Source organism: Anopheles aquasalis, chromosome 3 (assembly GCF_943734665.1).
Source record: "Anopheles aquasalis chromosome 3, idAnoAquaMG_Q_19, whole genome shotgun sequence".
In the NCBI taxonomy this organism is placed as follows: Eukaryota; Metazoa; Arthropoda; class Insecta; order Diptera; family Culicidae; genus Anopheles; species Anopheles aquasalis.
Genome location: NC_064878.1, coordinates 5,020,001 through 5,032,500, shown reverse-complemented (window position 1 = coordinate 5,032,500; position 12,500 = coordinate 5,020,001). Strand labels below are relative to the sequence as shown.

Sequence of the window (12,500 nt, the reverse complement as noted above, 5' to 3'; positions counted from 1 at the left end):
GAGGGCGGGCATGAAAACGGTTGTCTAATTTACGATTTCATTACCACCATTATGATATGGCCTAGTTCGGGGGTCTATGGTGAACGGTTGTTGTTGTTTTGTTATTTGTGGCGCATTTCATTTCGTTTCATTTTCAAAATGTGATGCCAGAGAAGATGAAAAGGGAGGTGGCTAGCAGGCGTCCACGCGTGCTGAATGATGGCCTCGTCTCATCTCATATCGTATGTCTGGCCTTTTGACCGTTGACCGTGTTTGCTGTGGCAGTGGCACACCGTGAAGGAAAACGGGAGGTCTTAGGTCACGCGCATGCTCACTCGCCTGGCTCTGTCGACGCTTGCTTCGCTCGATAAAGCACTTCATCCGTCCGTCCGTCAGCGAGCGCTTACAAGGTGACGTGATGCGATGCGCCTCGATAACGCCTACTTGATGTTTCTCGCGAACCGCGAACCACGCGGACCGTTTATCGCCTTCAATGACACACTACTTGAGCTCGCTCGAGAGATGGAATGCCAAAAAGTGGGAGGTAACGGCAAGTGACATACGCATCATCATCATCATCATCACTATCATCACGATCATCATCGTTGGATTGTGTGAATTCTGGAAGCACGGCTTAGCATCTTAAAGATCGCGAGAATGAAGCACCATCTCTTCAGAGCCATGTTGCCAGCGCGCTTCACGCTCAGAAGTCATTCCCCTCCCGGTGCTGGGTCTGTGTGTGGTCAGCCTCTCTCCACATATATCTACTACTTCCTGTTTCTTCCCGGCTGTGAAATGTTCTTCAACTCTATTCTTCTTCTTCACCTTCATCGTCAAGAAACCGCGAAACATATGCCAGAACGACCGTTCCACTTCGCTGGCGCTGAATTGAACCATCAAAATGGCCCAACCGTAGAGAACCCGGCGGTCTCGGTGCCATACCGGTGCCCTGGAGGAGGGGGGCATTAAGCAGCAGCAGTTTCTGTTTCTGTTCCCTCGATTCCTTGTTTCTCCTTCCTTCCATCCACCGCGTCCCATTAACTCCGTGGTGCGCTATCAGCGAGCCTCGATACCGTTAAAGGCGGTAGACCTTAACCAGGCGGTTCTGCTGGCGCGCTGGCGCGCGGTTCCGCTCGAATAATAAGTGGCCTCCCGGTTCCCCCTTTGGCAGACCAGGCATCCTGGCTAGATAAGAACGCCCGCTTTTGGCGCTGCCAATGTCGATGACCTAGCCGGTGATGGTGGTGACGTTGTTGGCGCCGTCTCCGGGCCTTCAAATGTCAACCTGGAGTCACCGTGGGAGCGTGCGTTCTAGGTGTTCCGCCTCCAGACTGTCTCCGGCGCGCGGGATTAATAATTGTGATTTATGAAATTGCATAAACCAATCAACGGTGGCGAGAGGTGGCGAGTTCGGTCCTCATAATCTCCTTTCGCTTTCGCGAAATGTCCTCGACGGAGTGCCGTTCCCAGCAACCGGTGCTGCTGCTGCTGCTGCACATGGCGGCACATCATGTTCTGGCGTTGATTAATGCCACCGAACCGCTTCGAGACTCTCAAACGGTCGTGTGCATTCCGTATTCAGGCGGAGTGTTGTCACAGGACTGCGCCAGTCGCTGCGACAAGGGCAGAATGTAATTGCCGCCCTAGACAACGTTTTATTGCTCCAAATGAATTAATTATAGAGAGGCACACCCCGTGCTGCGTTCTGCTGGGTGTTAGAAGTTGCAGAGAAGTAAAGAAAAGTTGCAATAAAAAAAAATGGCTTCCTATAAAATGCTACTAAGGTATTTCGGTATCGGTACTGCACGATCTAAGGCGATCGTAGCGACAGATCTCTTATGAATTATCTTTACTTGGAGCCCTTGGAGCACCAGCATGGAGCACCTGCTGCCTAGCCCCGCTCGAGGCAACGTTGAATGTCTCAAATGATTTAATTGCATTATTAACCTTCTTACATTGGGCGCGCTGGTGCACGCAAGGCTTTTTTCTACCACCGGCCATAAGTAGGTTCCTGCGGCTAATGAACACCGCCATCATCACCCAGCAGCACACCAATTGTCAACCGATCAGATCAGGTAGCTCGTCAGTCGGAGGTCGTGCATTGTCGTCCGGATTCCGGATAACTAGTTTAGACACTGGGGTTGCCACCTAATAATGTCTGCTCATGGGCACTTGTCACCGGTCGGTCGGTCGTGTAATTACAGATCGTGTTGGTTCCACCTTGCCAGGAGCCACCACGGACTACTGTTGACCTTAGGGGCCCCTCTCTCCCCTCAGCTCTGCTATTCGGGGCGGATCTATGCTCCGTTGGAGTCGGGTTTTATTATCGTCGCCAGTGGGAGGGTTAAAGTAGTGAAGGGTTCCTCCGCTAACCTACCGAACCGTATCCAAAACCGGGTCTTTCGTTCGTTCGCTCTCTCCTCTTTCTCTCTCAAGATGTCTCCCGTGTGGACCAGGGTCGATTGAGTCCGGTTCCGGGAAACCGGGTATTTCACCCAGCCAAGACATCCATTAACAACGGCACGAGAATTAAAGTGAAAAGACCAGAGGACCAAAGGAGACCAGGGAGCTTTGTTCGTCTCAACGGAGCGCAACCTCCAGGAGAATCGACCGAGCGATCGTTCTACTTCGTTGACGTTTGCTGGCGAGCGCCTAGACCTCTGTCTTGTGTGCTCTATGATGCCGCGCTGGACGTAAAGCAAAAGATTTGGCGCACCGCAACCCTTGCATGGCTACTTTGATCGTTAGCTAGCGATACGGAACCGCCGTTGCCACGTCACGTCTTCGCGCAAGATCTGCGCTCTATGACCGCGCGCTGGTGCGTGATCAGCGAGCAGAAAATAAAAGCGAACCTGGCCTCCAGGTAGTACTTATTCTGCGCACCAGCAATCACACCAAGTTGCACCTCCTTCAGGTCCTCTGGCCCTGCGGTTTCGCAAACCATTCCTCCCCAGGGCTATTGCCTCACTTGAAGTGATAGGGAGAGAGAAAGAGAGAGTTTATAGGAGTAGATGATTAAATGAATTTTTAATTTCCTTCTCCTCTTCTATTTCGTCTTCTCCATCTTCGGCTGCTGCTGATACCACGCCGACTCATGCTCAGTGAGTGTTATAACGTACTGTTAGCATTAATTTACAAATTAGTAACTACTTCGTCCGTCCCTCCCGACAACTCGTCAAACGCACACACCCAGAGTGTACATGGCGCCCATGGCGCTCTTGGATGCTCATTAGCATCAAGAGGATGAATAAATCAAGGGGCAAGGGGACTGCTGCTCTCTGGACCGTGGACGTAAATCAAAACTCTTCAAAAAAGGAAGATAAACCTCGCGCGCATTGCGTTGCGTTGCGGTATGAATATGCAGCGTCTAGCGAGACACGAACTAGCCCCGTGATCAATATGATTTGAACCTACTTACTGACCGGTGCAGGACAGGCTTGCTGCTGGCCAAATCGTTTCGGTTTTATCGCCTAGTAAGCCCTCCGGGGGTGCCTAAGAAGCGCAGCTCATTAGCGCTGCTCCAGTGCTTCTGCTCCTCATTCGCTCGAAAATGGGTGTCTCTTCTTGGGTCATTGTGCCAACGTCAGGTTTTGTGACGCTGGCCGCACTACTGTAAGTCGTGGTTTTCGAAACCAAATTAACTCAAGCGCAGCAATGGCGCTCATGATCTAATGCTCAACCTCAGTTGCTTCAGTAAAACCCTACCGATGGACACGCTATCTGCCTTCTGATCTTTCGGTCAGATCTTTATCGTCCCGGGCTTTCCGTTGTTTGGCTTGTCTTCGCCCGATTCTAAACCATAGCTCGCCCTAGCTCACTCTCTCTCCGGCTGGTCTTTCTTTGCGGAACGCTAAAGGCCCAAGCACTCCGTACCATAGTTTACCCAACTCTTGCGCTTTTGCAAGCATAATTAATGTATTTGATGTAGCGGTGAGCAAATGAGCACACGGCGCACGCAGTCCGCGTGTACGGTTGCTTCGCTTGGCGTAGGTTTTTGTTTGCTGTTCGATTGTTTGCCATCCCCACCCGTTTGGCCTGAAAGGCTGCCTCCCTTACGTCTCCAAAGATCTAGCGCCCGGGCGCAGCCGACAAATTGGCAAACACGCGTCATGTTAGTCTCTCCGGCTTTTCGATCGTTTTGTTCCGAAATCGGTGAACAAATCGGTTATCGCGGATCCGGCAAAGCAAAAGAAGAAAAAAAAAACTGCCAACAGCAGCCAGCACCACCTGCGTGGCGTGTCAGGAGCAGGACAGCACGCCTGTCACGCAACAAGCGTCCACGACTGACCGGCTCCACTGCTTCGTCGGCTTCATCTTGCGCGGGGCGGTATTTCGTTGTTTTATGTTTGCTAATTTGTGTCCGTAGGCCGCGACAGTCGGCCACCGTTTGACGGCCGGTTCGCGACGGACTCTCTCATTAGACCGGCGTTCGATATGATAAACTGGAACAGCATTAACGTTTTGTACCAATCGTTTTGTCACTGATTGCGCTGATGTGGTTTGCTGTGCGTCCTTGAGAGAAGCCGGTTTGGACGCAATGCAATCCGATTTGATAAGCCATTAAGTCGTCCAACGTCAAGAGCCGGCTGATCAGTGGCAAGATCAGTTGTACGGGGGGGGGGGGGGGGGGGGGGGAGAAGGCGGTCTGTTGCGTGGCGCATCGAGCTGAAGCACGATCACGAGGTGTCAATCCAGTAGTAGTAGTAATCAGGCCGCGGAGCTGTCAGAATTGGAGCAGGGGATTGTATTCAAATTTCAAGGACCACCTGTTCCGAGTCACTTTTACCGCGTGGTCCCCGGTCCTGTGGTGGACATTCGAGCCGTGCAGCGTTGTGGTTTCAAATAGGGGGCATAACTTTTCGACAAAAAAAAAGACGGCCACCATATGGAGTGCTTTGATTTTTCGGTCTAATGTCTTCGAACGAGCATCGTTTACGCTGGCAGATCGATTTCACCTTTGCGAAAGTGTTTGCTTTATGAAACTTAAAGAAGAAAAGAAGCCCCTTGATGCGGAAACATTGCAACATCGGCATCGATTAGCTGGCACCGAGAGCTGGACACCTCAAGGGCCAACTGGCACGAGCGTGCACCTCAGGCCGTCGCCATTGGCGCAGGCTGTGTCACAACCGTGCACGAACGCAGGCCAGATGACGTCGTACAGGAAGCAGTCAATGGCAGTCTGGGCAGAGAGCGTGCAAACACGAGGCAAAAAGGAAATGTGTGACCAAATATCACGTCGCGCTTCCTGCCGTGCAGCAGACACTGCTGCACCTTTTGGCTGCAGCCACGACAGTAGCGACTGCACCAGACGCCATTCAGCATTTCGGCGACGTTTACACCTCTTTCGCTGGCTCGTTGAGCCCTCCAGAGCATGAAATGGGGTTTGATTCACTCCAAATTCCCGCGCAGAGACAGAGAGAGAGAGAGAGCGAGAGGGAGCCCCCGAGACTCGACACTGATGACAATCAATCAATTTGCTTTTGATCGGTAACGGCGTGTGCATACCTTATCAAGCACACCTTTCGAGGGCCGGCGTGTCGAGTTGCGGAGGACTACTCTTGGTGCAACCAAGCATTCCAAGTATCCCAGCTGGGGAGTCTCGTTTACGCTCAGTGCCCGCGGTGACCGCTCGAGGTGAAGAATTGCATGCGGTTGTGTGGAGTTACGAAGAAAAATAGCATCAAGCACCCCACTACAAGACTTGCTGGTAGCAAGCGAGCGAGCGAGGCATCCCATAACGAAATCACGTCACGATTTTTCGGTCCACCAGTGAGCTCACACGGTCCCTGACGACGACGACGACGACGACGAGAACGACCGGTGTGTCGTGTCTCGGTTCTCAACTGGACTCGTGTGGAGATGGGTTTTGGCGGCGCTGTCACCGAATGCGATGCATCATGGGACGTGCAACAATGTTCCCTTCGCCGGGCCGGGCCGCACCAAAACCTCACAAACGGAACGGCCGCTGGACAATGTGAACGTACAGCTCTCGGTACCCGTATTTGTCACCAGCCAGGCTGTTCTCTGTGTGCTCCACAAGTTCGCACGAGGGGAGTTTTATGAGTCATTTAATGCTCGCGTCCACGAATTAACCCCTGGACTGCCGGTTTGGCCGTGTGCGCTTGCTGTGCCCGGAACCACCATCACTCAGTGCGTTCTACTTCCTTCAACAAGGCGGCACCGAGAGAGATCTATTTGAATGTCTGCTTTGTGCCATGGCGGTGTCTGTGGCGCGCTCAACCTACGCGCCAGCCCGCGAAGACCTTCAAGAAGAACCTCCTAAAGGTCATTCACGGATTGGTGGCGCCTGGCGCGTTGCTGTTGGCGGACCTGTTGTGCCGGTAATTGATTGCCAGCTTCCAATTGCCTCGCGGTTGGTGGTGGAGATCTCACAGATGATCCGGTGCGTCGCCGCATGCCATGGCGAGTAAAAACCTTTAGCCCGCAAAGTGTGTTCTCTTGAGCTGCAAGAGTGTACTCGATCGACACACGATAGCAGCTGGCTGGCTGGCTGACTGGCGATTGGCTGGACGACCAAATCATATTCACCATCGATCAGACAGCTTGGTGCGCTCGTGATTAGTATTCATATATTCAAATGCGAACGCTATGCGTGTTTTGCTGTGGAGTCCGTGACATAATTAAGACACCTCAGACCATCCAGCCACGTTCACGATGCTCTAATGCGTACACCTTTGTCGATGAGGCCCTGGAAGCTGAGGCGCACCATTTCCCAGGCCAGGCAGCCAGTCGCGCGGTGTCGATCTCTTCTGACAGGCCGATTGATTCAACAAGGCTCTGTCAGTCAGGGCCACCACCGAACGAGGTCGCGGTAGGCGTCAAGTGGTAGAAGCAGCACTTGTAGCGCTGGCCCGAAATACAAGAGGAATCACTCGCTTGGATCGCTCAAGAGATGGCACCTTTGGAGGAGATACCGTTTTACCCAGGCCAGGCCAGCGAGCTGCAGAAGAACAAAGCTACACCAGTGTTGTCTGGCTGACGGTGACCTGGTTGAGCACCTGGCACGCATGTGTACACCGGCACACAATTGTGCTACGTAGACACAATTCGGGGGCCCAGAGGTTGAAGTAATTAAACTCCTGGGAACCCCGGGGGGGGGGGAGCTCCATCCAGAACGTGTGTGCTCAACACCGCTACAGCACCACGGCCACGACTGCTACGATGTACACCTCACCTCACGACGATCTCGACGATCACTGCATTTAACCGGGAGAGAGAGAAGGTTCTGAGAAGCGTGGAATCGTGACCAAGTAGGCCTCGAACGAACGGTTCTCCGGCGAGTTCACGCGGATATGTCGGCTTCGCTGCAATGTAGATCGCGACCGGGCAACAAAAGGTTAGGATCCGTTTCGTCCCCGTCTACGGTGTGCCCATGAAAGGAGCTGCCCCCCTGGGCGGTAGGTGGTTATGATCGCGTTTCCGTGTACGGCCATGTGGTTGATGTCGGAATATCGAGATTATTCAAATTACCAGATCAGGTGTTCATGCAGGCGCAAGCGAGTCGTGTACATGCGGTTGCGGCCGCACCAAAGAATGTGCCGTGTGCTGTGCACCGTGCTGCTCGCATGTCTGTGAGAGCTATTAATGTGCAGCACTAGATACTAATTGTGTGTCAATGGGAAGCTGTCAGAAGAAGAAGAACGGTACACCGCGGCTGACTTATCTGCGCGATTAATGAAGTAGATCCTTTTTAATGCTTGAGCAACGGCGAAGCTAAAAAGAGAGAGAGAGAGACATTAATCAATCCCTTCGCGATTAGCGTTGATTGAGCGCTGAGCAGGAGAGCGCACTAGACATTAAGAGTGAGTTATGCGTTTGATCGTCGAGCATTAATGCGTTGCAGCTGCTCCGGCATCGCTTCATTACTCATCGGAGCGATAGCGTGACGAAGCATCAGCAAATATCTGCCAGCCAGCGGTCGATGGACTTGAGATTAGCACACGACGGGCAGTTTCGCAACGCGATCGCCCGCCGATCTGACCTTCTGGTGCCGCGCTCCTAGTGCGAGATGAAGGAAGTGAACACCTAACGGCGTGACATTTCTCACGAACACGGCGGGTTGCGAAGTGAAGGGTTCCATTTTCGGCTGAGGAGGGCCTTCCTGTCAAACAAATTACAATCAACAGGGCCGCCACCAAACAGCCACAGCCAGCCAGACGTGCTGCACGCAATTTCCGCACAACCAGACGACTGGGAAGAGGTCAGCGAATGGTCGGCCAGCCTTTTTTGTTTTTGGGGAAGAAATTCGATTTCCTGTGATCAGACCAACGGTCCGGTCCGGACTGCCTGGCTGCACCTGTTGCATAATCGGCCCCCCCCCCCAAAACATAATCTTCCATTCCGGTTCGGGGCAGCAATTATCATCACGTTACGGGGCAGTTTGCGATGCAAGCGATCAGTCGACTGGCTGCAGCTCCTGGTGCTGCTGCTGGGCTTTAAACGAAGAGTCCTGCTGGCATGGAGGAAACAATACGTCAAACGTCATCGTACTATCGATGCCAGGGTGGTTGAGGGCCAGGTTTTCGGGGTCGTGCTCTATAATCATACCGAACCGGTCATCCAGTTTGCTGATCGATCTCTCTCTCTCTCTCTGTCTCTCTCTCTCTGTCTCTCTCTCTCTCTCTCTCTCTCTCTCTCTCTCTCTGCCTCTGCATCTCTTTCGCAGGTTCTTCCTCTCTTACGCAGAAGCTGGTAATCAGTAGCAACAACAAGAGCAGCGAGTGGATCAGCATGCTGATCGTACGGTAACGGCAGCGTGCAGGAATCGATCCGTCTTTCTCGCGATAAAGCATGAACGGTGGTGGCGTTGGAAGCGGTGTACCGGTGCCGATGGCACTGGCCGAGCATCGTGCAAAGATCATTGCCAGTTCCGGTGGCCGCCAACAGCAGCAGCAGCACCAGCAGTCATCGAATTGGGCGCTCAGTGGTAGTGGTGGTGGTGGAGGTCAACTTCGGCGGCCCTCACCGATCGGTGCCGTGGCTGGTGGTTCCAGCCGTCGACCAAAGGATGCTCACGGAGCGGGCGCACGGAAACTGCTCGACCATGGGAGTGACGGAGAGGAAGATGATAGTGCGTCGGTGCGGAGTGATGATAACGAATCCGAGTCCGAGACGGTGAGCGATTGCTCGGTTGATGAGATACCGGTGTGGATCAAGGGCGAACAGCGATGGATCTCGGGCGTTACGGACGAGACGACGTGTGCGGATCTGATCGAGGTGCTGGTGCAGCAGGAACAGGAGCACGGGACGGCAGCAGCCCCTGTTGTAGCACCCCTGTCGGTGAAGGACTATTGCATCACGGAACGGTGGCGACAGGTGGAGCAGGTGCTCGATCGTGAGACAAAGATATGGCAAATCTGGACCGCATGGGGCAAGGCGCAACCTGAGGTAAGCCAGGGAGCCAGCGAGCTTTGATTTATTCCACTTTTAACAAGGCTAATGCTGGACGCGCGCGATTGGTTGGAACCAGTTTTGATCGCACATTCAAATAGTGCTTCAAACTAATGAATCTGCGCGTTGTAGCCATTGGAAATGGTCATCTTTTAGATGTTTTCTAACAGTTTTAAAGCTGCTGGATACATTAGAAGCCACTTCTGTTCGAGAGCAACCTTCTAAAAGAGCCTTAGACCTAACGAGATGTCTGGTCCGGGATTTATCTATATCATCTGGCATTCTCCTACCGCTTGGTACCACAGGTAGCTCCATCCATCCATAAAAAGGCAAACTGATTGACCATTGATTCCACACGCGAGCGTCCATAAAGATAAATCAGCCATCAGCCATAGGTTCTTTCAATAATTCCAAGGCTGGCTGACGGCGGCAGCACTCTCGTTTGCTCATGCTCATGTCATGTGGCCGTTACGCACCTTTCGGCATCTATCGGGCGCAGATCGGAGTAACGTAGTCCAATTTATTGACAAGCGGTCCCATTAGACGGAACACGTCAAGGCCAGCTACTCGCTCTGGCATGAATTGTGTTACAATCGCCTGTTCGATCCAGGATACTAATCCATTTCTATGCTTCCACACTATTGCCGCAGGTGAAATTCATTCTCCGTCGGGCCGACGGGTCCCATGGTACGATGGCAAGTGATCGAACGACGGGGACAGCGGTGGCGGGTGCGACGGCCACTACGACACCTCTCGGTGGTGAGCGCGATCGTGATAGTGGCCGCGGAAGTCCAACGGGGAGCATCAACAGTGCAATCGTGCGCCGTAAGCGCCACCGGGCCCAGAAGTCGACCTTCGCCTGGATGACGCACGGTCAGACGATCCATCCAAAGTCTTCGAAAACGTCGATCGAGCGTTTGATGAAGCTGATCCTCGAGCAGGGTGACATCATACAGCAGCAGCTGTCCAAGTTACGGTACGTGGTTGCCCTTGACTGCCCTTAATTGATGGCGCACAAGACACTAATTTGATCTTTTAACTTTTTCTCACAGTGATCGCGAGCTGCAGATCAGTACGATCGAAGAGGAGCGACATCGGCTCCGGGAACGAGAGCATGGCAAGAATTATCTGCTCGAAACGTACCTGAAAGGGCTCTCCGAGGCGACCGAAACGGATCCAAATGCGCTCGATAGTGGCATCACATCAGAGGCGACAACGACGGCCTCTCCCGAGATGGATTTTGCTCCGGAAAATGATTCCGACCACAGTGCGGTGCCTGGTGCTGCAACAACGACCGCAACTGGTACCACAGCTACCACCGTCGCTCCTCCAGAGGAAGATCCATCGGTAAAGGAACAAATTCAACTGCTCGAGAAGATTGTCTCACTGAACAAACGGATCCAGCGCGAGGAGGAGTCTGCAGTGAAGCTGTTCGAGCGTATCCGCCGCTACCAGCTAGAGGACCCACCGGATCAAGCACGCATCGAACTGGAGGACGCACTGACCAAGGTTAATGCCTCGATCGACCGGGAATCCCAGGAGCTACATCTGATCGACGAGAGCCTCCACAAATCGGACGAACTGTTGCGTGAACGAACGGAACTGTTGAGAAGTCTCACGGAGGAGCTTCTCCAGCAGGACAACGCCTTGGAGGACCGTGCGCCTGATGCCAAAGTGATTATGGATTTTTCGCAACCGAATCCAGTGATGCGAGTGGATCGACGACAGGAGCAGCAGCAGCAGCAGCAGCAACAGCCTTCGATCGGTCACACGGGAACACTTGGCCCTTCGAGATCGACCTTCAAACCGTCAAACTATCCGACGCTCTATCCGATCGCGGAAGCCGTTGGTCCCGGTGAACCGGCCAAGATTGTGATCGCGAGCAGTACACTGCCGAGGAATTTCCAGCGACCGGCACTGACCGTTCCGGTGACGCAGCTGCCAACGCAGGGACGGCTCACCGTCCCCGATGCCACCGGTATCTCGGTGCATCAGATCAACAAGTTTATACAATGTAGCAACAATCTGGGCACCAACTGCAATACCAATCGGGACGATAAGATTTGCCCCAAGCAGCTGTTCCATTCGGCCGTCTCGGCAACCGCTGGCGAGTGTCAGCAGCTGGCGGTTCAAGACCACGATCTAACCAACATGGGAACACTTGTGTAATGGCTTTTGCGAGGGAAATTGAAGGAATGAATGCAAACAGGAGTCAAAGCGGGTGGTAAAAGACCCATTTTCGCAACTAAATCGAACGAAACCGAAGAATTCTAGAGCATCGCCGGTGTGTGTAGATAGTGGAGCCGAACAAACCGACCAAACCGACCAAGGAACCGACCAACGAAATCAAAAACGCAAAAAGCACCCAATTAGTCTAGTAGCATTAGAGGGCACAGAGAGCGAGAGAGAGGACAAAGTATTTAAGGCACTAGGCGTAGCTATTTTTCGTAGCTTATTATACAAACTGTTTACCCTTCTTTTTGTTTATTTAAGTGTTTTTTTGTTTTGTTTCGTGAGAGTAACGAGAGTGTCGGATTATGGTGTTAAGGAAATAAGCTGATGACGAAGCCGTTTTGATGTTTGCTTATTGATGATCGCGCTAGAGCTGTAAGATGCGTTTGTTAGCTAGTCAAATGGTAAGATTTCAAAGCATTTTGTCGACAGAGAAACATTGATAGAGAGAGCAAATAGCTTCGAAGCTGGAGGTTCAACATAACCGCACTATTTACACACTCGAGAGGAATTTTCTATCAGAACAAACACAGTGGGTCGGTCGTGGGTTTTTTTTCTAGCCAAAAAGCATCATTCAATCGTTAAAATCATGAAATAAAAATCCAATATTTTTCACCAGAATTGATCTCTCAAAAGCGCTCTCCGTCGCTTGCTTACTGTTTAGTATTCTCTTCAAATGATCCCGAATGAACCAGAAATCGAGATTAAATTGAGGTTATGTGCCCGTTCCCGGTTCCAGCAGCACAAAGTTAGCAACCAATCAACGAGCCTCGCGAAAGGGTTTTCCTCCCGGGCCTGGGGTGGATTGAAGCAAACAACAATCCGGGACAACCGACTACGGGAGCCGTGCTCGTGATGTAAATCACATCTCTCGCGCG

General features: G+C 52.5%; 1 protein-coding gene across 3 annotated transcripts in view; it reads left to right on the top strand.

The window, feature by feature from the left end:
- Positions 1-12,216, top strand: part of LOC126575168 (ras association domain-containing protein 10-like) — a 16,128-nt gene extending 3,912 nt beyond the window's left edge. For all 3 annotated transcript variants that reach the window (XM_050235731.1, XM_050235729.1, XM_050235732.1), the window contains exons 2-4: positions 8,666-9,387; positions 10,041-10,366; positions 10,443-12,216. In XM_050235731.1, the coding sequence (XP_050091688.1) occupies positions 8,791-9,387; positions 10,041-10,366; positions 10,443-11,559 (2,040 nt within the window). In that variant the 5' untranslated portion in view covers positions 8,666-8,790 and the 3' untranslated portion in view covers positions 11,560-12,216. The remainder of the gene's footprint in view (positions 1-8,665; positions 9,388-10,040; positions 10,367-10,442) is intronic.
- Positions 12,217-12,500: the final 284 nt, after the last annotated feature.